At 42.8% G+C, this 27,762-nt stretch overlaps 1 protein-coding gene across 1 annotated transcript in view; it reads left to right on the top strand.

Moving 5' to 3' along the window:
* NRXN3 (neurexin 3) overlaps positions 1-27,762 on the top strand; it is a 1,415,138-nt gene that overhangs the window by 32,549 nt on the left and 1,354,827 nt on the right. Inside the window, exons 3-4 of the mRNA XM_090271249.1 lie at positions 17,184-17,213; positions 20,064-20,075. Of these exons, the coding sequence (XP_090127375.1) occupies positions 17,184-17,213; positions 20,064-20,075 (42 nt within the window). The remainder of the gene's footprint in view (positions 1-17,183; positions 17,214-20,063; positions 20,076-27,762) is intronic.

Here is a 27,762-nt window from a genome sequence, read left to right on the forward strand (position 1 = left end):
AGATAAGAAGTGTGTAATGATTTAGAATGGTTTGGAGATTATTCCAAACTGTCTAGAACTTTGAGTTAAGAAGAATAACTCCACCAAATGAAATGAGGGTATCATCCTCTTAAAGATATTTCCACATATGTTTTCTTATTTAGTCCTTTCAACATTTAATTCTTATAGCATCTATATAAGTATGGTTATATCCATTTTAATGTGAAGGGCACTTAGGGCCCAGCAGGTTAAGCAGTTTGCCCAAGGGTCATAGGGCTCCTCAGTGGTAGCAATGTCATTTGAACTAGGACATTCAGACTCCAATGTCCATGCATCCTCCATGGGAACACATTGGGTCCCATCACTGAAAATTCTCAGTGAGCAAAGATCTGGTAAGTATTTCCCAATAGGACTATTGTTTATTTTTGCTTAGAGGTAGTGTGACATTTTCATAATCAGCAGACTTCTTCCCAAGTAAACTTTTTAAAAATTAATTTTGAATATCTAAAATGATCAACCAAACTTAGGAAGAGTTTCTGACTATTAGCCTATATGAGATACTATATAACATAGGAGAATAATACAGTTATCTCTAGCTAATACACAGTGTTTCTCCCTCTCATCTCTATTTCCCAATTATTTCCCTTTGAAAATAATTGTTTCCCAACATTTCTCAGAAAGATACCATTAAATTCACTCTTTCTAATTGCTAATATTTTAGTTATTCTCTCACTCAACAAATATTTATTGAGAACCTACTATGTACCAGGCATTCTTCGATGCACTAGGGATGAAAGAGTAAACAAACAGAATGCTCCCTGTCCTCATGGATCTTTTATGCTAGATAGGGACAGTCAACTAAGGAACTCTATGCATACAGGGTGAGGCAAAAGTAGATTTAGAGCCATGATTATGAGAAACACAGAGTTTTTCTTGTATTATTATTTATTAATTATTATATTATTTTCATACCAACAACTATAGGCCTACTTTTGCCCCATCTGGTCTGTGTATATATATTTATATACATATATACACATACATACACACGTTATGTATAATATATGTCTATCTCCGTCCGGCAGCCGTCCGTCTCGAGAGGCGATGGTGTAGCTTCTTAAGAGTCTATCTGCACCGCCGAGAATGGCTGTGCAGTCCGACTCGGGAGTGACATGGTAGTATCTGTCTCCTCCCGTGTTGAATCGACATCTTGCGATGACGCTGAAGCTACAGAGCCTGGGCAGGGTAATATGGAGGGTCTGCTGTTGCCCATGCAGCAGACCCCCCCTCTCTTCGCAGCTGAAGGATCCAAGGGAAAGACGGAGTCAATACAGCTTGGCTTCAGGTGCGCCGCAGGAGTTGCCGGTGTTGACTACAACGTCAAACCGCCTTAGGGACTCCGGCTCCGGATTTTCTGTCGGGGTTTACTCCCTTAGCCTTTCCCCTGAAGAGGTATGCCGCAAGGCAGCGGAGGTTTTTTGGAGTCAGAGTTTTCCTTCTCTGAATATATGTCTATATCACATATATATTGTACCAGGTGGTGGGTGATAAGTGCTGTGGAGAAAAATGAAGGAGGTAAACACGAGGTTGCTAATTTACAGAGAGCGGTCAGAGAAGGCCACTCTGCTCACATGATGTTTTCTGGGATGCATCAAGGAGGCGAGGAGGTAAGGCCAACACTTCAAGTTTTGTTTGTGAAAGTGCCACTTGGCTCACCCTCTTCTCGTCTTGGTTCCCAGCAGAGACGTGTGCACGTCGTGACCCACATCTCGGCTCCTAGCTGACTGAATGAGTGGGGTCTGACGTCCAGCCTGCGTTCCTCTTGCCAAGCCTGTGCCCACGGGGCTGCCTCTGACCACAGGGCACCTTTTTCTAATTCTCCCAAAGGCGCCATATTGGTCCTGGGTGCAACAGCATGGCTGGTGAAATGTGGTGGACCATGGGTTCACTTCTGTCTCTTCAAAGGGGTGGAGGTCAGGGGGTGAGACTGCCTTGGATGACAGCATCTACAACTAGGGCCATTCCAATTTCATGGCCATTATCTCATTTTATCCTCTTAATAACCCTCTGAGGTATGTCACCTGCGCTCTATTTTTCTGCTGAGGAAGTTGAGGCCAGGAGGTTAAGTGATGTGCTGATGTCACCGAGTGACTGAGTGGCAGGGCCAAGAGGGGATTCCAGTCTAGTTCTAAATCTTGCATTTTTTATTCTGCCCTTGAGGCATCAAAAGCTGATTGCCAAACCTGTCACTCCACTGACCCCTTGCTTTTTTGTGATTTCTGTGCCTAAAGTGAATCACAAATTCAGAGCCTTAACTGTGGCCCTGGATATGGCAGGAGGCAGCCTGAGCTGCCTGACCCTGGGTGAGGTTAGGGGGCAGCCCCCAACCTCTCCAAGCCCCTGGCCAAGCAATCTGGAGCCAGCAGGTCTGTGGCTCTGAAACAAAAAGAATTTAGTGGCTCTCTGATGTGTTCTTCCTTCTGCTTAGGAACACAAATTGGGGATTTTCTGAGCTAATGTAACTGTTTACCCAGGGGCCAGTGGAGGACTCTAAGGAAATGATTGATTAATTGATTAATTCTACATGTTGAAGAGATTGGTTAGGAGTAATGTAACTGTAAAACGCAGTCAGACATAGGCCTGGCAGGTGATGCCTTTCCCAAAGACTAGGAGATCAGGTGAGGACTCCGAGGGAGTATCCTGGACACCCAGGAGGAAAGGGGCAGGAGATATGTCACTGGGTCTCCATGTGGGAAAATCCACAGCCTCTCTTTCTAGACTTTGTGAAGGAGGTTCAGAATCAAGACATAGCAGTGGGCATTTGTGGTGTGCTGAGCTGCAGGACGAGAGGAGCCTTCCGCTTTGAGGCCTCTCCTGCATCCATCCTCTGATTTGACGTTTCAGAGTAACCCCTCCAGGCAGGTATTGCCATCCTGTCTACAGAGGAGGACACAGAGCCTGAGAGAGGGTCAGGAACTGCCCACCATCATCAGCTGCTGGTATAAGACCAGGCTCTCAGACCTGTCTGCCTCCACAGCCTCTGCTGTCTTCCTTCAAAACTCTGGCATTTCCCTGGCAGAGCTGTGGGTGCATCTTACCCATGTTTGCATTCCCAGCTCTTCATGTGGTGCACAGCACATGGTAGGACCTCGGAAATATTGCTTGAGCTGAAACTGTGGCCACAAGCATCAGGAGCATTGCGAGTCTTCAGGGTCTCAAGACATGTTGGGGCTCAGTGGGTATTCTGTCCAAGGGGTGCAACTCTGTGACTTTTCAGAGGAGGAAACTGAGGCCCGGGGCAGGGTGAGGGGAGACATCTCCAAGGCCATGGAACCCATTTGTGGCCTGGAATGGACAACTGACTGGCCCTTATATCATGCTCCTGGCCCACTGGGATTTGTCATTGGTCTCCTGGGCTGCCTGTAGGGCAAGAGGGGACAGTCCCCATCCTGCTGTTCTGTGTTGTGTGTTCAGCCCTCTCCCCTCTTCCTGTGTGTTCCAGAACTCTCAGCCAAAGGGAGAAAAAGCCATTTGGAGGTGGTGGGGGATTTGGAGGCAAGGAATAGTGTTGGGCCTGAAGCTATGAGACCCTTCTTTCCCCTCCCCCAAGCTTCTCTCTCCAGCCAGGAGGGGCTGTTTATGATGCTCCAATGACAGACTCTCTTCTCAGAAGGAATAATTTCTTAGCCTCTGCCTGCTGATTAGAGCTAGAATTTAAATGAATAACTGTGACCTTGTGGAAGTGCCCTAGTTATTCACAGGCCCGATGAGGAAATAGGCCTCTTGCTTGGGTCCATCAGAGCCCCAGCGAGCATGGGAGGAGGGGGTCTGTTCTTGCTGAAAGCCGCTGACTGCCTTTGCTCCAGCTTCCCTGGCCGCTCTTGATCTCTGCTCCCTTCAGTTGAAGTCATCTCAGGCTGTCCTTGGAGAGGGGGAGTAATTATTTGTCCTCACCCCTGCCCTGTCTCCAAGGGGGTCACTCAGTCGAGCCTGGGGACACTTCTAAACCTGAAGTCAGGAGGCAGCATCTGACTTGTCTCACTTGTGTTCAGAGCTTGCTGCTCAGAGTGACCCAGCCTGCCAGCATCCTCGGACTCGCCCAGGAACTTGTTAGGAAGGCAGAATCTCAGGCCAGAGAGCCCCTCCGCTGTATGCACATCCACATTTAAGACACATTGACCTAAAATTCCCAGACTCTCCTCCGCTTTGGATCCAACAAGGATGTGTTTACTGAGGAGGGTGCCATCCACCTTGCTAAAGCCCAATTCTTTGTTCCACCGGGCACAGCATGAGATATCCACTTCCTGGGTTAATAGGAGTCAGAGAGAGATTCAGGAAGGGAAAGGGAGTGAACGTTTATTGACCACTTAGTCTGTGCCAGTCACTGTTCAGGCACTTTCCATACAACAGTTTATGTAGTGAGAGGCAAGATAGCTTAGGATAAGGCTGGGTTCCACAAACTGGGGCTCCCAGGCCAAACCCAGCTAACCTATTTCATGTGGCCTTCGAGCTAAGGATGGTTTTTCACTTTTTAAATAGTTGAAAGCGATCAAAATAATAATTTGTGATGCAAAAATTGTATAAAATTTGGATTTCAGTGTTTTTAAAGGAAGCTTTGTGGGAACAAAGGCACACCTGTTTGATTCTGCATCATCTATGGCTGCCTTGCAAAGGCCAGGTGGAGTGGCTGTGACAGACACCCTACAGCCTGCAAAACCTGAAAGATTTAGCATTCAGCCCTTCATGGAAATAGTTTATTTCTCATGGGTAGAGGACAGACTTGGAGCCGGACACTTGGGTTGTCCCAGCACAACAGTATGACAGCAATATAGCCAGTTCAAGTTACCTTTCCTTTGTGCCTCTACTTTCCTCAGCTGCAAAATGGGGACAGTAGGTACCTCCCTCAGGCGGATGTTGTGCTGATTAAGTGAGCTCATGAGTGTCAAGTCTTTAGAACAAGTGCCTGGCACTTAGTAAGCAGCATATAAGTTCGCTGTTTTCTTAAGTTATCTCGTTCAACCATACAAGCTTATATTGTACAGATGAAGACACTCAGGCTCAGAGAGGCTTAAGAACAGAAAAACACATTCCTTGGCCTATGTGGGGGTCTCCCTAACTGTTCAGAGCCATCTCCCACTGCCATGCACTGAGCCCCTCTCAACACAGCTGCCTGAACACGTTCTCTCCCATCTGCCCCGATCTTTATGTTTTTGGTGAAGAGTTCCCTCAAACTTATGTCCCGACCATCAGTGCTCTCAAGCAAGGCCCAGGAATCCCAGTAACTAAGAAAGGGAACCGACATTTGTAGAGGACCTTGCATGCCAGGCAACTAGCACTTCACAGTTGAAGAATCTTAGGGGCTGAGATGTTATATCCTTTGCCCCGGTCACAAGCAGGCATGGTAGGTATCAGGATTTAAATGCAGATCTGAGATCTCTGCTCTGTGGTTCTGCCTCTTTCTGGGTCTTCCACTCTTCCCAGGAGCTGTGTGGCCTTGGGTAAGTCATATAACCTTTCTGGGCCTCAGGCTGCTTTTCTTTAATGTACTGAGTTTGAATTACAGAGCTTCTCAAGCCTCTTCCATTCTGAGGTCTATGATTAGGCCATCTGACTGGGATACCCTGAGGAGTGGTAATCAGGAAAATGCCTTCTTCTTCATTACTAAAGACTTACAGCTCCTGACTTCAGTAGTATCTGAAATAAATTGTACCCCGCCCCCCCATTCTTTTCGGCAATAGTCTCACTTGTCTTTATCCCTTACTTATTAGGAAAAACACCTGACATTAATTCAACTCATATTTTGAGCCTGGCCCTAAAATACTAAGTTTTTGCATGCATCATTTACTTCTTCTGACCTCCCCAGGAGGTAGACTCTGTCATCAGACCCATTTCATCCCGGAATGAAGTGAGGCTCCGAGACGATGACTCACCAGCCCAGTAAAAAGTGGCGGAGCAGGATGCCAACCCTGGTGTGCCTGGTCCTGGAGACCTCTCTAGGGAGTTCCACGAGGATGTCCATCCACGAAGGTACACTCCTATTCACTAGTGTATGCTCCAGGTCTAGAAAAGAGCCAGCTTGCTACAGGTACAGAATAAATACTTGCTCAAAGAATAAGTAGTGCTCATGACTCAGCTCTTAGTTTTACCCGAAACCTCTCTGAGAGCAAGTCTGCCTTTTTGGGGGGTTCACCCAGAGATAGGTAATTAGAGCAATCTTTACTCAGTGCCCATCTTAGGCTTGGCTCAGTGGGGGCTGCAGGCTGTAGGGAAATCCACCGCTGCTGTGCCTCATTGGATTGGAAAGGGGCCCTGGGCTGAGCTCACAGTGCTCAGCTTTCAGCCAATTTCCCAGCTGGGGCCCAGGAAGACCCCCTTGGCTCCTATAGCAGTTCTTGATGAGTAAGTATGAATAAGGAGCTGCTCCCCAGCCTGCCTCCAGCTTTGGCTAACTCAAGGAAGCAGAGTGTTGGGCTTTGGTGCCTTTTTCTAGGGTCTTTTAACTTCACCTCCTTTTTACTGTCTTGGCAAGGCATACTCACTGGGCTGCGGGTTATGGTCCCATTTTGTTCCTTGGTTTTAGAGGACAAGGCCAGAGTTAGAGCTGGACAAGGTCTTTAGAGTTATCCTGTAGTCTCAGTGTCAAATGTGTGGGGGCTGTATTTGTTGCTCCCCTGGTGAGGGAACATTGATGGCATTTAGGAGGAGAGGCAATGAATGCTACATGTGCTATAATGCATAGGAGGGTCTCACTCAAAGATTTGTGTTACTCAAAATGCCATTGGTCAGACCAAAGAGAAACTGTTCTAGACCAATTTCTTCCTCATATAGGAGGGGAAAATGAGGCCGTAGAACTTCCATATAACTCAGCTAAGTCACACAGCTTATTGATGGCAGTCACTGAGTTCCTCCCCATCTGTAGACTTGCCTAGGCTGGTCTGGAAAGGGTCTGGGATAAGCTAGTCAGTTTGTGGGGCTAGGCCTCAGGAGGAGTGAAGGGATGGACTGCAGCTGGTAGCTGAGGACAGTGGGTCCCCTTGTGGGGTAACTTAGCTGACTGTGGCCATGGTGGGAGGCATCCGAGGATGCCTGGCAGGCAGGCTGCTAGTGCTGCCTGTTTACTGGAGAAATGGTGTTGGCCAGAGATAGAGGCTGGGGTGGAGAGAGGGCCTAGATCTCCCAGTCTCCAATATAATGATGGCCATGACTGCCAGCTCGAAAGCCCTTCCTTGTGCCATGAACTGTGTGCTCAGTGCTTTCCATGCATGGCTGTTGCTGATTATCGTAGTGATCCTGAGATGATATTTTACAAATGGGAGGCAGATATTTTACAGGAAAGAGGCACAGGAAAGTTAACTTGCTCAGAATTCTACAGTGAGTAAGAGATAGAGATGGGATTTGAATCCAGGGCTTCCATTACAGAGAGCATGGTTTTTGCAGACTCTGGTAAGCATCCATATCGCCTGGAGGGCTAACGACTGAGATCCAGGGGATTCTGTTATGACCAAAGTTTGAGAACCACTGTTTTAAAGGAGAGTGAGCTGGAAGGTGGAAGGACTGGAAAGTTTCAGCTTTAACTCACTATTTTATACCCTACCTTAATTAAGGGAGGTTGGGATGAATGATCTCTCTTTTTTTAAAAGTATATTTTATTGATTATGTTGTTACAATAGTTCCATTTTCTTCCCCTTTGCTCCCCTATGCCCAGTACCCCCTTCCCCCCAGCAATTCCACCCCCTTTAGTTCATGTCCATGGGTCGTGCATATAAGTTCCTTGGCTTCACCATTTCCTATATGATTTTTTTAAGTTAATTAATTAATTTTTTATAACAATAAAAATGAATGATCTCTTTGAGCTCCCATGGCACCATCATAATACATTATAGTCAGCTATGTATTGTTCCCCACTTGCCCCTCATTGGCCACTGTGGGCTGTTGAAGGACAAGGAGTGTCTTACTCTTTGAGAACTTATCCATGCCTACATCCCCACTACCTGCTGTATTATATGTGGCGATTAAACTTTGTTGTTAGAATCAGCTTTGCAGGAATGGAAAGGACACAGAGTGTTTTCAGGGCTCTCTGTGCACCTAATGTTTGAGTCTCACCAGTAAGAGTTTATTCAGACTTGGCTCGAACCTCTGCAAGGATGAGGAACACATTGCTCCTTTAGCCGTTCCATCCCATTCCAACAGCACCGAACGTTCGCAGGCTCTTGCTCTGAGTCACTCTAGCTCTCACCACCTGTGTTGCTTCCAGCCCTTGGAGACACACAGAACAGATCTAATTACACTTCCAGTGTTTGAAGACAGGGCTTTTGTCTTTCAGGATTTTCTTTTCAGAAGGCTAAAACATCTCCAGTTTCTTTGGATATTCTATACAAGGGTTTTAAGGGTTTTTTTTTTGTTTGTTTGTTTCTCATCCAGGTCATTGTTCTCTGAAAAATGACTTTTTGTTGTTCTTGGGTTTTTTTGCATCCTTTTCAAACAAAGATGCTCACATCACATATGGTAATACAGATAGATCCCAACCAGTTCAGGACAGAGTGGTCTCATTACTCCTTTTTTTCTGGACTCCCTACATCGATCAATGATGACATCAAGCACCTTAGCATCTTTTTTAATGACTGTAGTATTAAGTTGAATTTAAAGGTACTGAAAATCTTTAATGTTCTGTGTGCACTGCTGCTAAGCCTTTCTCTCCTCTTCCTGCACTATGTAATGTTTATTTAACTTAGACTTGGGACCATTCTTTGATTTTGCTCAATTCTGCGCCGAGTTTTCAAAAATCCAGCACACCATCATCTATTAGGGCATAGTTCTTTTATCTAGCACATCAGGTGTCCCTTCCTGCTTCATGTCATTTGTGAATGAAGAACTATTTCAGAGAAGTTCATGACAAGTTGGAGAGCAAAGACTTCTTCTTTGGGAAGATTTTGCTGAAAGTCATAAATGCTGATCCTTTAATCCTTAGAGTGACAAGCTTGATTGCTTCCATCTCTCTTCTTTCTATGTGATTAACACACGAGAAAGCCCTACTCCTTCCCCCTAAAGAGGTGGAATAGATTGGGAAGGTGCTGCCAACATTCCTTCCTCTACCCTGTGGTTATGCCATACAGAAGCTGTCGGTGATTCATGAGTGACATTGGGAGAAATACTTCTGTTCAGTTCAGCCACCAGGCTGTTAGAGCTAAGTTGGACATCCTACAAAGAGCTTAATGGTGAGGATGAAATGTGGTGGCATTGTAAAAGGGCAAACCCAGAGGCTGGGACCTGGGTGGCACCTGCCTTGGAAAATTAACAACAGGCTCTTTTCTGAAAACCATCATCATCATCAGTCCAGCCATTTACTTCATCTCCACTACTTTTCAAGACTTGCAGAAAAGCCAAAATCATATATGTAAACATGTGATGTTCCTGAGTGTCAGCTCATGACTGCTATTAGGTGAGTTACTGAAGCTTTCTTTAGTGCCTACCTTTTTTTAAAAAAAGATTTTATTTATTTAGTTTTAGAGAGAGAGGAAGGGAGGGAGAAAGAGAGAGAGAGAGAAACATCAATGTGTGGTTGCCTCTTGCACGCCCCCAACTGGGGACCTGACCCACAACCCAGACATGTGCCCTGACTGGGAATCGAACTGGTGACCATTTGGTTCTCAGGCTGGTGCTCAATCCACTGAGTCACACCAGCCATGTCTAGTACCTACCTTTTTATGGGTGGTATTAGTTAGAACCATTTAAAACTGTCATTTTATAGGTCAAAACCAGTCAAATATCAGAAGTTCACATGGTTCAACCCAATAGCTGTCTGGCCTCTTTGGAAATTATCTTAGTTTATAGAAGAATAGTATCTTTGAGCTGGGTTGGATTTTTTGTAGCTATCTTCAAAATCCCCATTCTGAATCTCTTCTATGGACACTCTGTTCTTGTGGAATGTGCATCTTCCCTTCTCTTGCAGGTGCAGCTTTTAAAATCCTTGGTGGCAGCTCTCATGCCCTTATTTAGCTCTCTCTTAGTTGGTCTGAATGTAGCATTGCCTTCAACAATTCTGCGCATGACATGCTTTGGATGCCTTGCCATTCTGGTTATTCTTCGGGTGCACCCCACCTGGTCACACCCCTCCAAGTATATGGCAACATTCTCTGAACCAAAACCCTGGGTTTGGTATAGTCAGTGCTGAGAAGACATGGGACTATTGACTTCTTTTTATTGGGGGAGTTTGGAGCGGTTTTGCTTAAGTGCCAGAGTTTATATTTGTCCCTTAAAATTGAATTTCACTTTTGCCTGCTGATATCCTTTTGGACCCTGATTCTGATATCTAACAAAATAGCTATTCCTCTGAGCTTTTGTTTATCATGACATCCATACTGTATGCCATGAGTGTTCTCAGCATGTTGAGCAAGCTCAAGCTCTGCTGCGAGTTCCTGGCATACCCCCGATGGAACAAGGAAGCCAAAGTCCACAATGAAGGTTGAGGAATTGCGCAGGGAAGGACTGGTCTGAGGCTTAATCGTGAAAGCACTTGGAGATTTTCTTCAGACCCCACCTCTTCCCTCTAAGCATTCTTCTTCCCAGTCCCACCCTGTGCCCTACACCCTCCCTCCTGACCATGGTGGCCAGCTTTCTACACCTGTGACTGCATGTCTTTGTTCTTCCTTTACTCACATGTCCCTGGGCCACCTCGTCAATGAAGCAAGATCTCTATCTTGGCTTCTTCATGGTCTTACGCATAGTAGAGTGTCAATGGCTGAGGAGCCTAAGTGTGTCTTGTGTTCCGATTTGTGTTTAATGAGGGAAGTGGCTTAATACCCTCAAGAAATGACCTAGGAAAGGAAAAAGCTTCATGTTTTAGTAGAATCTGGGGGGTGGAAATTGAGGACGGGAAGACGATGGCATTCCCTTAGTGCTCCTTCTGTCATGCTTGGCCAGTTTAGGGATGAAGTTGAATTAATGTCCAGGACCTTTTCTCTGCTCCTGAATTCTCTTAAGACACATGTCTTTCCTTCTCTACCAGCACTGAGTTAGACAGAATAGCTAGTGTCATGGTTACCATCACAGCCTGGAGAGCCCATCTGTTGGCTTAGAATCCTCACTTCACCCCTTGCTACATAGTGTGACTTTGGCTCTAGACCTTGCTTTCCTTGTCTGTAAAAATCAAAATTTTAGCAATGCTTTTCCCATAGAGTTATATTTAATGAGACGACACATAGCCATGCCTTGCCTATAATAAATAGTTGACAAATATTAGCTACTGTTATAATTCTTTTTGCCAAGTTAACTGAATTTCTTCTCTTTTAAGTGCTTAAAATGCTAGGATGTGTATCTCCCCCCCCCCCCTTTTCCAAATTCCTGGTCATCTTACAGGAGTGGTCACTTGTGGCTTCTCTCTTCCTCAGGCCTCTCCCTCTACCGCCTTCAGTAGCTCCTTAGTTCCTCTGGGAAACTCAGATGAATATTTTCATTGCCTTCTGATTTTACATAATTAGTCTTTTCAAAAGTCCTTACAGCTTCATAAGAATTCAACGTTGGCACTAGCTGCAATTAGTGACATTTAATTTCCTTACTTTAGTATGGAAAAAGAGATGATATATGTAGATTTACAGTGGGATAAAAGTTACCCTGAGAGTGAATGAAAGAAAAGCCTTGGCAGAGATAACTTGCTTTTTTTTTTCACCCTGAATCTCTTTTTCTCCATGAGTGACTTCCTTCCTCCCATGAAATACTTTCTCCAATTACCCAGTCAGAGTGAAGGAAGGAAGGATGGATTGAAAACCATCTGAGGTGGGTGGGATATTATAGGTTTGAGGGGGAGACAGTATTAGCTTAAATGATGGAGGACTTCAACTTCAGGCCTGGTCCCTGAACATTGCATCTTCTTCTTTCCTGTTTCGGTAAATGGTTCCTATTCTCTGTGTTAGTCATTCTCATGACAGGCTTCATGATGGCCACAGCCGCTCACAAATGACTTTGCTTTCATAGCCATTTTCATTCTCCCAAGCTGCAAAAGCAGCTATCTCCATGGGGATTTTCCCAAAGGATGTAATACAGTTTAGAGAGCCAACATATATTTTGCATATAATTTACATATTATTTGCAGTCTGTTCTTAGGCAATTTCAGCTTTCTATGTCTTCCTGACTAGTAATTTTTTTCTCTTCTTGTTCTTGTATGTACCCCCGAGAACCTGTGCACAACTCACACAGACAGGCACAAGAAGAAGAGCTGAATATAGCTGTGGAAAGAGTGAGGGGAAGGGTAAAAATTAGCAGACTTCTTGGAATCCAGAATGGTCCCTGGATCCAGCTAGGGTAGCACTTTGTCAAGGTGTGACATCTAGATAGGTGACACTTCCATTGCTTTCTGTTTTTTTTAATTTTTAAAAAGGTATTGTAGTTCCATTAGCATTTTGTGTTGGCAAATTTTAATATCCTGGCTATCAAAGAGTCATCCAAGCCCACCTCCTGTTTCTTATCCACTGTTAGATAAACTTCTATGGATCTGGCTTCTGAGTGTTAGTTGAGGATCTGTGCAAACCCAGAGCCCACAGCGAGATTATTTTGGAAAGATGTGGTCCCCTTTGCTTTCCTGAGCCCTGTTCCAGCCCATGTCCTGTCTTCCAGGAGCCCTTGAACAACAGGCCCAGAATAAATTCCAGACTTCAAATGCAGCCAGGGTGCTGGTCCCAGGGCTGGCTGTGTGGGCTGGGGGTCCGCCACTGACATGCATTTTGTCCCTCTTTCTGAGGTTGATGAGAAGCCCTATCTTCCTTTTCCCCTTTCTCATCTACCACACACATAACACACACCAGCCGAGATTCCTTGTTCTTCCTTACTCATTATAACCCTCTCCATCAAGATTTTTGAACATTATTTTCTGTATCTCTATTGAAAAGCCACATAGTTCCTTTCTTAATGTAAAATTTTGTGTTAATGTTGAATATGCTTTAAAAAAAACCTTCCAGGACATCTTAATATTCCTCAGCCCTGCCAGACTAAGACCCAGTGCTCCACCCCTGGTTCTTTGAGGATTCACTTACTTACATGGGCACAGACAGCCCTTCTGTTATACTGTCCTGACTTTCTCAGAAACCTCAGTTCTATGTTGTAAAATGCACCCTAGACATTTGTGCTTGAGTGATTCCTCTGTTTCTTCAACTCATCGTGTCTAAAACACAGAAGTCATTATTGCCCTCACTCCACATCCTTCTCCCTACTCCACCCCACCTTCCCATTTCTGACAATGCTTCACTTAGTCTCCCATTTACTTCTCCCTTAAAGTACCTCTTCTTTCACCCAAAGCTTATTGAATCATCTTTTTCTCTTTTCTGTCCTGCTGCCGTGGTATTAATTTAGGCCCTTGTTTATGACTGATCTTTTTGCCTCCATCTCTTTTCCCCCTAATTCATCTTGTCCACACCATTGCCGAAACAATCTTCCCCAGTATCCTTTTCCTTGGGTCATTCTTCTGCTCACGAACCCTCAGTGTCTACCATCAGCTGAAAGATCAAGTCCATTTTCCTTAGCCTTAAAACTCAAGATGTCTATACAACAGCTCTGTTTATCTTCTGATCCTTAAGCTCACCTTTGGCTTCTTTTGTATATGAACTATTTATATGTGTTCATACTTACCACGTGCCTGGCAGTGTCCCAGTTGCTCCTGGGAAGTTGAACAAGAAAGTCCTTACCAATGCACTTCGTGGTCTTGGGAAGTGGTGGTGATACTTGGAATGTTTTCATTCAAAGTCTATTTCAAGTTTCACTTGCCTCCAGAGACCTTTTTCTGTGCATTCAGGGCCCTCCTCAAAGTCCTATTGTCCTAATTATCTGAATTCATCATCTGACACCAAGCAATTAACCATTCATTTATTCCTCATTTAATCACCAAAAACATACTCAGCACCTACTATGTGTCAGGCACTCACACATCAGTATGTTTTTATAGCACAATAAAAATAAACATCAGCCTTTATATAACCCTTACCATATACAGGCACAGCTTTAAATATATTTATTGATTTAATCCTCAAAACAACTTATGAATTTGGCATTATTATTATCCAAATGTTACAGAAAGAAAAATCAAGGCACAGAGATATTTAACAACTTTCCTAGCATCAAAAGCTAGAAAGTAACAAAAGTGGGATTCAAATCTGGCTCTGAAGTCCTTGATTTTAACCCTTGCCCTTCACTGTCATGTAGTAGGATATATATCTGATGCTTGTTTGTATAAATATAAACACATACCTTCCCAGCTAGACTCTAAAGTCCTAGAGGTCAGTGATCATGTACCATACTAGCTTGTATCCCTACTATCTTACCCAGTCTTTGCACATAGCAGCTACTTGAATCATTTGGTTGATTGATTGTTGGTTTTTGCATTCACTTTGGGGGGCCTAAGATTTTTAGCAGCAACTAGGAGTGTTTTGGGGTATAAGTGGACTAGCAATAGAATTTCAGAAAAGACCTGGAGTCTCTAGAATTCTTGGTTTTCAGTTTTTAACTCTGCAGGCTACAAGGATACATTTGTACAAGAGAAGATACTGATGTAAAAGCTCTTGAAAGTGGAATAAAACTCCCTTCTCAAAAAGCAAAATAAAAAACACAAGCCGTATTATGGTTACTCAGTTTCTCTGCTCCCTTGTGATGTTTTTTCTTTCTTTCTGGTTATATATTCCTGTCCATGTCCTTTTTTGCTTTATTGCCCATAACACCAAAGTTTTGACATTGGGGTTTCAGATCTGCATTCTTGGTCTAATATTTCTATTTCAGATTTTATAAGTTGAAGAATATGAGCGTTTTATTTGAGTTGCAATGCTGCAACTACATATGTAGCTTTATAAAACCTGCTAAGTACATATTTGAATTTTAGAGACATAGGTGGTGGATTATTTGCATACTTCTTACTGCATTTATCATACAATTTACCAAAATTTGATTTACATGTCATCCTAAAGGGGTAACTCTCAAGTTCTAGTAAACATGGGAATCACTTGGGCAACTGATTTCAAATTCAGGCTTTCACCCCCAACTCATCCCCAAGATTCTACTTCATTAGATTCTAGGAGAGGCCCAGGATCTTCACTGTCAATAAGCACCCTCATGTGGTTGAGTAGGTGGTCAGTAAAATATACTTTAGGAAATATTGCTTTAAAAGAACACATTGGTAGCACACAAATGGGTCTTCTCCAGAGCTTTGAATTCCCTCTGACAACCAAGTGTCCTGCTTACTCTTCATTGGGTACATTTTTGAAATATCTATTTGGGTCACATAGAGACTAATCCACCCTTCTTCTATTCAGTCCTTCTCCCAGCTGCCAAGCATCTTTAATCACAGGTATAAAATGTTTGTACTTTAACTTTTAAATTGAAAAAAAAATTAAATCTCTCCAGCTTTATTGAGTTATGATTGACATATAACACTGTATAAGTTTGAGGTATACAATGTGTTGATTTCATACATTACTGTATTGCAAAATGATTACCACCATAGCATTAGCTAACACCTCCATGCTATCCCATAATTATGATTTCTTTTTGTGTTGAGAACATTTAAGATCTCTTGTAGCAAGTTTCAAGTATATAATACAGTATTCTTCTTCTTACATTTTTAACCCTCTATTTCACTCTTAGGTATCTCCTTGGCTCTTATTTATTCTTATTTCTTAATATTTAAAACCCTCCTGTGCATAGGCACCTCCTGAATTCTCACACCCATTCCATCCCAGTTTACTTTTACACATACTGCACCTGCCTGCCCCAGACCCTCCCCTTTAGTGCTCTGGATCTAGATGCTGAAGGCTATGGCTTGTCCAGAAATATCAGGCATTTTTGAAATAATGACTTCTGCTGACATTTCTCTTAGCCAAATCTAGGGCCCGTTGTTCACTCCCTCTACTATCTGCTCCAAAAAAAAAAAAAAAAGACCAAGAATTATTTTTTTAACAAAATAAATCATGAGAATGACTTGCTAGGCATGATTCCGTTCTTTCATGAGTATTAATCCTAGGCTTCGAGAAGCAAATGCCAGAAATATACACTTAAAATATGATTATAGTTTAATAAAATTTGTTTAAAAAGTAGACTCCATGACATTTATGGTACATGGATCTATCTATGTAATATATCATTGATCCTTTAAAAGTCAGTTGCTTGACCCATATTTTGCCTCTGATTACTTTCTAAATCGTTAGTAATCTCCAAAAACAATAAGAGATTTCCATACTTTAAAGATTTTTCTACTTTGTTAATCTTTTATATCCCTAAATTTTACTCTGAGTAAAGGTTCTCTGGGGTGATCTGGATTTTGTCAAATATCTCCAGTAATAATAAAAGTAATAGGAGAGCAAATAACTGGTGCAGTTGGTTACTGGTTAGAAATCTTTTCTTTTAATAGAGTTATCAGGGCTTATATTTCCCTTGAAGTAATGAGCTCTTAACAACCGTGTGACTTTGTTTGACTTCCGTAAGAAAATAGCCAGAGGTTGTGCTCTGTTTATTGCAACTGAGTTGTTTTTTTCCTTTAACCCATTCAGTACTGGGCCAGGCCTCCCTGATGAAGGGTGAGGGACTTTCTAGGAAAAGACGGTGGTTGAAAAGCAAATGACAGGTGTAGTCACAGAGCTAAGAAGAGGGTGATAGAGGAAACAGTTTCACGTGGTCTGTGCAACTCATGCAAACAGGAACTCATCTGGTGTGTGCAGGCTCCTTCACTTTTTGTAGAAGTGTACTGTGTCTTGAAGAAAAAAAAAAAAGCTGGACGGTTATCTTTGGATGGCGATATCACAACTAATATTTTTATTTTCTGAATTTTCCAAAGTTTCTACAGTGACCATGTATTACTATTAAAAGCAATTTAAAAGAAAGAAAGAAACCTACTTTGCCTGGCCCCTTGATTCTCTTTCCCAAGAGACCTCGTTGGTAATAGATTTGTCGCAGGTCTCACCTGTGGCAGAGAACAATGATGGAAGTTCTCAGGATGGGACCCAGAGCAGTTCAGCAAACAAAACCCTGTCCTAGACTTATTCGAGAGCTGGCCCTTCTGTGCCCCCGGGAAGGTGGCGGCGGTGCTTCCGCATGCTCCTGTGTGTGTGTGCCCTGCCACCCCGCCTTCCACTCAAGAATTGAGAGAAGATGGCATTGCATTTGGAATTCTAACTTTGTCTTCTTTCTTTGTCCCTTCTCCTTCCCCTCTCCTCCTCCCCCTCCCCTTCCTCAAGGCCTCTCCCACCTCATGATGAGTGAACAAGGTAGGTGCGTTTTGCTTGTGGTGCTCCAGCTGCCCGAATTGCTTGCCTTCGTGTCTCTGGCTGGTGGCTCCGACCCTTATCACCGCTGGCAGGCCATTTGCTGCCTGTTCCTCCCGTCATGGACCGGGCTGGCAGCAGAGCCACCCGTGGTGGGGGCACCGTTCCTGATGCATCGTGGTTTCCCACCCCCATCATCTCCTCGGCTTTTCCATTCTGTACCATTTGTCATCAGGGCTCTGGCCCTGCAGGGCTGCCTCGGAGAGGGAAGCATGAAACAAGGCATGACTGTGTCGATAATGGGGGTGAATGGAGCTAATTTCAGAGCAACAGAGCGGTTAACTTCCTCCTGCTCCTCCCCACACCCCATGCTGGGGTTGAGGGAGAGGAGCTGGGCTTCTCCCTGAATGTCACTCTGAGTGAGGTTTGCTTTTCGCCTTCCCCTCCATCCCCACTGCCCTTTGTAATGACTTTCAGCCCCTCATGGTGAATGGAAGCCCTTGGGGGTTGACTGTTTTCAGTTTTGTACAAAAGCAAAAACCACCAAGAGAACATGCTAATGTCCTCGTGGCAGGATTCTAACTCATTATACACCCTGAAGAAAACTGCATATAAAGATCTGTAAATTCAGCATCTGCAACCTAAAATATTCAAATATGCAGGGAATGAACTGTGCAGGAAATTCAGCTCGGCTAAGCACAGGGTGGGCTGTGAATGAAGCTTTTTTCCTTCTAAATAAAAATTTTCCACATTATCAGCCTAAATCAGGATTCGAGAACGAAGCCTACTTCAAATTGTCTTTTCCTTCACTGTTCAATTGCTACTATTGTGTTCCTTCTGAGCCTTGGGATGATTGCAAGATTAGGCTCCCTGCCTTGCCCTGACACCAAAAGACTGTACTTTAATTTCTCTTGTCCATTTTTATTTTTTTTCCTCAAAATACACATGGGACTCAGTGCCCATTTTGGAGGACCAAAGAAAAGAAGAAGGGAGGGTTGTTCCTTGTTTTCCTCTTTTGAGGGGGGTGGGGCAGCACTGAAGGGTCCCTCCCCCTCCCCCTTACTCCCTTATATAGGATCCAACAGGCAGTGTTGCCGCAAAGGGAAGTATGATCAGATCAAGGAACCACCCAGGGCTGAGAGAAATTTTATAGTGTCCAGGTAGTTGAAGAGGTGGACAGTTGAGGGCATCCTAATTTGATAAAGCAGGGTAAGAAGGAAGCACACTTTTCCCATAGAAGTGTATCCTCTAGATCTGAGCCAAGATCCACAATGTGGACTCCAGATATTTCGATGAGAACACTGGTACAGAGCAGATGTGAAAGGACAGAGCTGGAGGAAGGACATCAGGTACATTTTCCAGTGTGAGATGGAGCTCTGGAAGAGGCTGGGATGAAGCCTCCCTATTTTTCTTGTAGGTGACGTGTCTGCCTACAGCAGATAACTATGAAGTGGCTATGAGTAGGGGAGGTGGACCTAGTGGCCAGGTAGTTTGAGAAAATTAAGACCAACTCTACAAAGTGGGTGGACTCAAGCCCTATGTATTGCTGGAATTTGCTGGCCCAACTTTGATAAGTTGCACTAGAAAAAGCAGGCCCTCAGAGTCCGAATGAAAAGACCCCCTTCTGCAGTCTCTCACCTGTGACCGTAGCTGCCCTTTGGGAGTCCTCCCAACTTGTATAGTGGCTTGGAGGTCTGAGTGCATCATATGGCCCATGTCATAGGTTTGAGTCCAGGCAGATGGCATAGGCTGGTAGGGACTTCTTTAATCTTAATTATGCTTATCTCAGACCCACTCATGCAGCACAGGTATTTTGGAGGGCTAAATCTCAACAATGGTATGAAAAGAACATGGAGAACTTCCATTGTATACCTTGCCCATTTTTCATTCACTACTCAACTTCTCTTGTGCACCTGGATTGATGTGTACATGGGTAGAGAGCTCAGACGCACTCATGTCCAAATACTCTGAGGGTTAAGTCAGGTAATTTCTGAGTCTTTAGGCAATAAAAGAGTGACATGAATATTGTGAATTCCTCTTCAGAGAGGTTTTCAGGGAAGGATGAAGAATCCTTCTGGGTGGTCAACGCCACTGAGATTTTAAGTTGCAAGGTGACAGTTTAATCTGTGTCTAAGAAGGTCCTTCAACTACATTTCCTCCTCCTCTTGTTTCCCAGCCCTGTGTCTGTTCTCGCTCATGTGATGATTACCTGAAAAACCAACTCTACTCCTCAACAAAAACTCCTTTCCTTCTCCTTGTTCTTTAAATGTGAAAGAGATTTCTGTGTGGTTCCCACTGAACCTCCAGAGTTTGTTTTTGATGTGCATAAATATGTGTGGAAATACTGATGTATGTTGTGTGTGTACCCCCTATACATGTATGTTACACCCTTGGTCCACATGACTCATATAAGAGCTGGGAAAATGCAGGAGAACATGGCTTCTCTGAGACATTCCCTAACCAATTTTGGATTGGTTAAGTGCGTGCAATTTCACATACATGTGGCTGTGCAGTGCTTGTGCATGCAGACTTGGACATGTTTCTGAGAATGGGACAGGAGAAACCAGTGTGAGAAAGCTTAACCACAACGCAGGTGGGAGCAGCCTCGCTGGTCACCCTGCTGATGGCTTGTTAAGCTTCACATTGTGAATGTTTTGTGCTGCCTTCTCAAGATATTGTAGTGCTGTTGCCATTACTATTGTGGGTTGTAGTTACGTGTTACATTTCTTTGTGTGTCTGCAGTGTCCTGATGTTTTACTTTCCCTGCTCTCTCTTTCTCTCTTTTTCTCACCGCCTCCATGGTGGACACCATGCTTCCTCTACTTAATTGGACCTTCCACTTCATTTCTGTAGGTAGAAGTAAAGGTAGTGATCATTTTATTTTTATTATTATAACAATCAATCTGCCTTCTGAAATATTCATGTATCCAGGGGGAATGGTTGATTCTGATGAAGACAGTCCAGATTATAACTTAGTGCTTTTAAGAACAACTAAAAATAAATAAATAAAAAGCCAATGCTGTCATTCCCCTTCGGCGTACTTCACGTCTGATGGCTGGAGATGGCTCTGGGTTGGCCCACCTCCTGCTAAGTCCAGGAGGAGCCCTGTCTGTTATGGTGTGCTGTTTCTAGAAAAAATGGGGACTCTGAAAGTGGTTATGCAGTGTGGGAAAGACACATTTCACCCAGTGCAGGGTATTCTACAAATCCCTCCCAATAAATGTGCGGAGGGAACAGAGAGATGTGAAATGACATACGATTGTTTCTATTACTGCTGAATTTGGGGATTACATAAGCAAGGGTAGGATGATCTATAAGAAAGGGAAGAGGATTGGTGAATGGCTTGACCTTTTATTTAATGTGAAATTTGGGAGATATTTACTTTGTGCCTGTATTTTGGGGAGTGGAAAATTTCTGATGGTGGTACTGGGGGTGTGGAAGAACACAGGAATGTCCATGCATTACATTGTAAGGAGAGAGTGGAGAAAGAGATAATACTGGATTCGAACTCACAAAGTCCTCCTTTTGCCACGTAGTCGGGGAAAAGGAGAGGCGCTGAGTGGGCGAGCTGCTCCAATGCTCTGATGTGCCTTTCAGCGCCTCACATCTTTCAGTAGTGAGGCTCACTCATCCATTCCTAATCAAAGCTGTCAGAGACCTGAGCCCGGAGTGCCTGGCTCGCCAGCTCAAATTGGATTAGCTGTTCAGGAGCAAAAGGAGAAGTTAATTGATAAATTATAAATATGTATCTGCACTGGGCTGACAAGTTACTGAAAATGCTGATTTGATGACTAGTCTGTGAACTGGCCATCTCTCATTTGAGTTTTATGCTTTGTGGCTTTTTAAAATGTTATGTATGGTTACCTGGGAAGCAGCTCAGCCCTTTCTCTTTAGGGGTTAGTTGATTGCCTGTTCCTTTTCTGCTAATCATAGGTGGGTTCGTTCTCAGAAATCTATCATGGGGACCTTTGTCCCATTATGAGTTTGGTACCCATTGAAAGGAGCTGGGAAAGAGGATGAGGAAGAGCAATAAAGATTGAAAGGGTGCGTCTGGCTATAATGCCTGCTTCTCTTCTTACTCTACTCAACCAGAGGCTGCCAGGGATTTCCTCCTAGGCAAAGCCGCTGATTTTTGTCCAGGACTCAACCTTCCTGAAGCATGTGGCACTGTGTCACTTATTCCTGCTCCCATTGGCTTCTAAGCGAGTACATCAGTCAGTCTTCCTTTCTTCCTCCTCCACTCACCCCCTCTCTTCTCTCTTTGTATTTCCCTCATCACCTAATGCATACCCTAAGATAGATGTACTTAGTTTTTGAGGTTTTGTACTAGGGTGTCTTATTTTCTTCGCTGGCCACTGCTAATACAGACTGTTTCCCCTGTGCCATTCATTGTGCCATGTACTTTAGATGCTTATCACACCAGATTCTCCCAACTGTTGTAGGTGGTTGGTGATGGCGTTAGCCTTGCTTCATGGATGAGTGGAACAAGACTGACAGTTTAGTAACAGAAGTCAGATGACAGCTAAGCGGAAATGAAACCCAGAATCTGAGCCCCTAATCACCACACTATACAGCCTTTCTTAGACCCAAGGATGATGTCACTGGCACTGATCTATCTCAAGTTCCAGCCTGACACTTGGCATTCTCAATAACATACGTCCATGTAGATGTCCCACCAGTATGGCCACCACCTCAGTAGGTTTCAAGTCAACCTTCTCACCATCTGGCCACAAACTAACTTTTCTATTTCTGTTAATGGTGCCCCCATCCTCCTTATCACCTTTGCCTTCCTGAACTTTCCTGTTCCCCCATGACCAGTTGAGAGAGCTGTTGAGATTCTCATGTGAATGTCTCTTGCATCTCTATCAACACGCTAGTTCAGGTCCCAGCTAACCTTTCTTAGATTATTGCCCTTGCTAATTAATCTCCTGCACCTATTCTTTTCCAGTCGGCCCAGTAACTGAGAACCACTTAAATTCTGCTGTCGCCCAAATGAAATGTGGGGTTAGCTCTCTGGCTTTCAAAGCCGGAGTCCCTGTTATGGCCCTGTTTACCTTTAACATCTCCTGTTAATGTTAGATGCACAATTGCTGCCAAACAGGATGTCAGATCATCTTAGTGGACCTTTCCTTGTCTCCTAGATTCATGTATTGATTCTCTCTTATAATAGCCCCTCGTCCCCTTTATTCTGCCCAATGAAATCATATGTAGATTTCATTTCCTAGTTGATGCTGCGTTTGAATGCTCCATTCAGAGAGGAGCTCTGCCTCCATGTAGTTTCTATGAAGGTTATTTGGGAACTGGGCCGCTCCCTTATACTAGATGGTGAGAATGCAAACTTATGTATTTGTTAATGTCTGGTTGTAGCCACATAGTAGGTTGCATGTGGAAGAGGCTCAAAATCTCTAATCCTTCTTATCCTGCTGTCAGTCATCTTTGCCTAAAAGTGAAAATAAAGCAAAATTAAAATGAAATTGGATTGTCTAGCTCATCTGTTCAAAACCTTTTGATGGATTCTCATTGTGTGATTGTTGATGTGGCTTCTCAGCTTTATTTTCTACACTGCCGCAGCCCACTCAGCACTGTTACCCCTGCCTGCACCCCTGTCTCCTAAGTCAACAACTCTCTCTGCCTGAATCCATACTATGGTTTCCCGCCTTCTGTCTTTTGTTCAAGCTCTACCCTCTTTCTTGAATGTCCTTGGAACACCCTTCTTTCCCTTATCATCCTTTAAGACCCAAGCCTCCTAGGTTTGCCAGACTTTGTCCTTCTGTTATAAAGTACCTATGCCAACCTGTTTTGAAACAGATTTACTCATGTGTTTCAGTCACCCACACCTCCTGAAAGGACAGAGGCTATGTCTTGGCCACTTCTGTCACCCACACTGTGCTTAGCTCAATGCGAGGTCCACAGTTGTACACCAACCTCTGCCTCTTATCATTACCCTCATCACCCCAACTAACTTGAGCAAAGGAACCCCTGGGGGTCATGGAGGGAGGCCAGATAGTCTCTCTCCAGTCCCCTCCTCACTCAGGCCTTCTCTTGGCCAGTGTGTACAAGCGACAGAAGGAAATTGATTACACCAGAATAAAAGTGGGAAAGGTCTTTGGATTTATTCTTAGGAGCTTTTCAGAGAAAAGAGTGCCTCAGATTCTGTCATTCTTTAAACCTGAGTGATGAAGCACTAAACTTGTAATGGAGAGAATTGTGAAGTTAGCTGTATGTTTAGGCTATAATGATAACCACCACATTGAAGAGACCAGTGGGTCGCATTGAGCCAAAAGCAAATGTTGCTTTACTCAAAAAGTGGCTGGTCAAAGGAATTATTCAGCAACCGGCCATGGTTGGCTTATTTGACAGCCCGTGTTTAAGTGTTTGGAGCATGTTTTGGCCTCCATCCCCCTTTCCTTATTAATTTGGGAATTGCCCATTCTGGGTGAGGTTACCAAATATTTTCCCTTAAAACAGAACTCAGAGTAGGTGTTGCAGACTCAAATGCCTAAAGGGGCTTACCTGATAGATTTTATAAGAAGTGGATCCCATCCTAAGAAAGATCCTAGTGTAATATAAACAATAGGTAGTGGTGGGAACTGTGGCAAAGTGTAGGGCACAAATCCTGTCAAGGGCAGCAGCCTCTGCTCTGCTCCAGCTGTGGCTGCCATGGAAGAATGCATGCCCAATGTCACCAGATCCTCAAAGACAGGCCAGAAGTGGATGTTATAAAAGCATCAGTTCACAGCATCTTTCTGTCTCTGTATGCATGTATAAATACACATGCACACACTGCGTGCTTTGGTCCATGAACCGCCAAGTTTTTCACCTTTGGCTTATAGAGAAAGGAGAAGTAGAATATTCCTCCAGGATTTCTTCCTGAACATCAGGGTAGTCAGTGGTAGCATGCTTGATTAATTTTCTCTTTGCTCATAGCAATGGTCAGGGCACCAGAACCGTGTCTTACCTTTGGCACCAGTGCCAGAGAGCCTGATCCATGCCTTGGGTGAAGTTGGTTTTGTAAAGTTGGGGAGGGTGTGAGAATGTTGAGAATGTCCAGCAAGAGGGTAAACAACACTTTCAACAATTTGCCAAGAGCTGGCATGATTTTTAAATAGTAAGTGTGGCTGGGGGCATTTAATTCATTTTTTCCCTTTTGCTCTACAGAACTCTATTTACTGGACTAGTGTTGAACCTGAGATCTTCTTTAATCCTCCAGAATTTAGAACTCCATCAGATTTATTTACACGTAGTTTTTCTCACGTAGATTTGACTGTTGGCTGCCCAAAGCTGAACTAGTCAACACTGATTGGAAGGAGATGATCAAGCTACATGAACTTGAACATGATTTCATGTAGATTGTGTTTTGCTGGTAATGACATTTTAAAAAGCTGATTTGAGGAATTGAGCCCCTTCTTGTCCCTGCTAGGACTCAAGAGCCCTGCAAATAAGTTACTTCTTTGATAGCCAACTGTTTATGCAAATTAGTAAATGCAATGCTGGCTACTAATTATGAAAATAAACTCATCTGTGCTCTATAAATATCTAATTATAATAAAATAGGGACAATATTACACTTCCATCTCTTTCCTCATCTGTTTCTCATCTACTACTGATTTGTCCTCTTGACAATGAATAAAATCACTTGGTTTTTTAAAAGAAGCCTGTTTTCCATGTTTTCTTTTTCTTCTAATGTTTTGATAGTCTGCGGGGGAAAAATAGATTTATTTTAAACATAAGTATAATTGCCTGATTTTAGCAACTCTGTGTTTTTGACGGTGATGTCTCTAAAATGGTGCTTTAAAAATATGAAATCGTTCCTTTTTCTTTTTCTTGTTTAGAAATTTTTATTGGACACCGAAGACATTTTTCTCCAACAGTTGTTTCTTGGAACATTTTTAAAAATGTGTGAATGTAAACAGTATATTTATTAGTAAAATGTACTATGGACTAATGGGATGTTTCAATTAAATTTTAATCAGCAATACATAAAGAAAAATATTTCCCAGATTTCCAAGCACTGTATTTATTTCCAATTCATTTATCATTTAGATTTATTGATTATGCACAGATTTTATGTATATATATCAATAACATAAAACACTTTCTTCTTGAAGGTGAATAGTGATCTACTTATACAGACGCTTAGAGGATATATAATTTTCAACTGTAGATTTCTATGTACATATGTAAACTTTGATAGCATCTATAGGTAAAGGATGTTCTGAATTAAAGTATTGTCTTTATGACACATCTCATTTATAAAGAATTCAAAACATTAGTGTAATGGAAAAGTATTTAGTAAGAGAACAAGCAAAGTGCATCTCCTTATGGGCTTAGGCTTATATACCCTATGGTCTATTTCTCAGGCATGCAGGGCAGTGTATGTGTATCTGGGTATAGGTACAATTTGTCCAAATATATATTAATAGGTTTATATTGGTTGAACATGTTTTCACATTTGGCTTGCATCTGTAGTGTACTAAAAATAATACATTCCAGGGTGATATGCATCTGAATTTAGCAACTTGTCAGCTTTAACACTCGAAAGCAATGTTTATTCAGCATTTGACAAATATTGACAGAGAGCCACGTGCTAGGTGTCCAGGACACAGGATTGACCAAGTCATTATGGGACTGGCCCTCCAACACCTTGCTGACTGTTCATAGGAGTCTGAAAATGGCCTTCAAATGTACTAACCACCTCTCCTTCTAAGGTCTTAGATAAATTTTTTTAAACATATTAGTGTACATACAGTTTTAAAATTAATTTTTTAAATTTATTCTAAAGGGAAACTATCAGGTAACAATTCAGTTAATCAAATGACCTACTCTTTAAATTCTCAGATTCAGAAAAGAGAATATGCTTTGTGTGTAAACCTGTGGGGAATTTTTCATTTATTTCTTCGTTTATTCATTTGTTTATTGAGGAAGAACACACGATGTGGATAAAATCCACACTCTTAAGCATGCAGCTTAAATATTTTTAGCCATAGACACCCATGTATCCAGATTGAGGTGTCCATCACCCCCATAAAGTTCTGTTATGCCCCTTTCTGCCACTTATTTTTAATAAATACATTTATTCTCCCCGCTCCCTTCAAAACTGTGTGTATCCTTGTCATAATCAGCAAGCAGACTCTAGAGTACTTTAATTTTCATTAGAAGATTAACTTCAAGGGAGAAGGAAGCATTGTGGCTTTCATTGTGTGTAAATAGAGGCAAACATGTTGCCCTTTGGTGAGGTGTAGCCTGCCTCCTGGTTTTTGAAGCTGCTCAGGTTTCTCTCTGCACAAAGAGAATATTTAATTGATATCATTGGGTTTTTCTCTCTTTTTTCCTAAGGCATTTAGTGGCAAGTAGAACAGCAGAGGTAGAAAAGACCATATGCTTTATAAAAAGGCAGACTAATAACACTTTCTGATAGACGTCTGATTTTAATAGTGCTGCATCTTTCATTAAAATTTACATGTAAAGTAAGGGCAGGCGTGGCAACATGAAAGCTAATGCAACTTCCACATCTTGACATAATAACAATCACAAGAAACTGGAGATCCCAGATGGCAGCTTGGCCTTTGCCATCCTTTTAATAAGCTACTAACTGCTAATTATTTCACTCTTTTGGGCAAGTTAATTTACTGTTGACTCTTAAAGAGATACTGCTCTTTTTTTCCCCCATGCCACAAAAAAAAACAGAGCCCTTTCACCCGGAGCTGTGACAAGTGCTTCTGTGCAATTTGGAAGCTTTCCAGATGATTGTGACAATGACAGCAAGTATTGGGGTGGAAAATGTTGCTTAATAAACAGTCTTTTTTTTTGTTTTTTTTGATTCTTCAAATATAGAAAAACACTTAAAAATTTGTTTGGCTAAGGATCATGTATGTGTGCATGTGTGTGTGTAAGAACAATTGATCAATACAGGGAGAAGATTCGAAATTTGGAGCCTATTTAAGAGTGAAAGAACAGCTGCCTTTGAAATGGTTGCAATTCCGACAATTAATGCTGCTTTGTGCGTGTGTGCTTTTCTGTGATAGCAGTGAGGAGGGATGATGGTGTGTAATAGCTCATTTCCTAGGCTTTATGGTAATGTGGCATAGTAAAGACCAGAGCACTGAAAGAGAACCAGGACCCCCATGTTTTGGAGTCCTTTTAAGCGAAAGCCCACAAAATGAGTTTTTCTTGTACTTTGACTTCCTTAGGATGATTTTTTATATTTAAGCACAGACACAGATTATTAAATAAGTGATGTGCAAGTAGGCTTGACTGCATCAGGAGTGAGTGTTTGGAAAGGAACCTTGTTTGCAATGAGCTGTCTGACAATCAAAATATTTACTTAAAGATAAGCTAATGACTGTGCTTTGCAAATGCCTGCAGATCCATTATTGAAATGAGAGTCGATACTTTGGTTTGATACAATACTACCCCAAAATAAATCACAAACCTCAACTACTAGTGTGTGTGTATATGTGTGTTACAATTCTCCCAAAACAAAATAAAATGTGTATCAAACAATAAAGGTGGGAAAAGCTCTTGACCCATTTTCTTGAAATGAACCTAGTAC

The sequence above is a fragment of the Furipterus horrens genome, unplaced genomic scaffold, assembly GCF_987537825.1.
Source record: "Furipterus horrens unplaced genomic scaffold, mFurHor1.1.pri manual_scaffold_3, whole genome shotgun sequence".
Taxonomy (NCBI): domain Eukaryota; kingdom Metazoa; phylum Chordata; class Mammalia; order Chiroptera; family Furipteridae; genus Furipterus; species Furipterus horrens.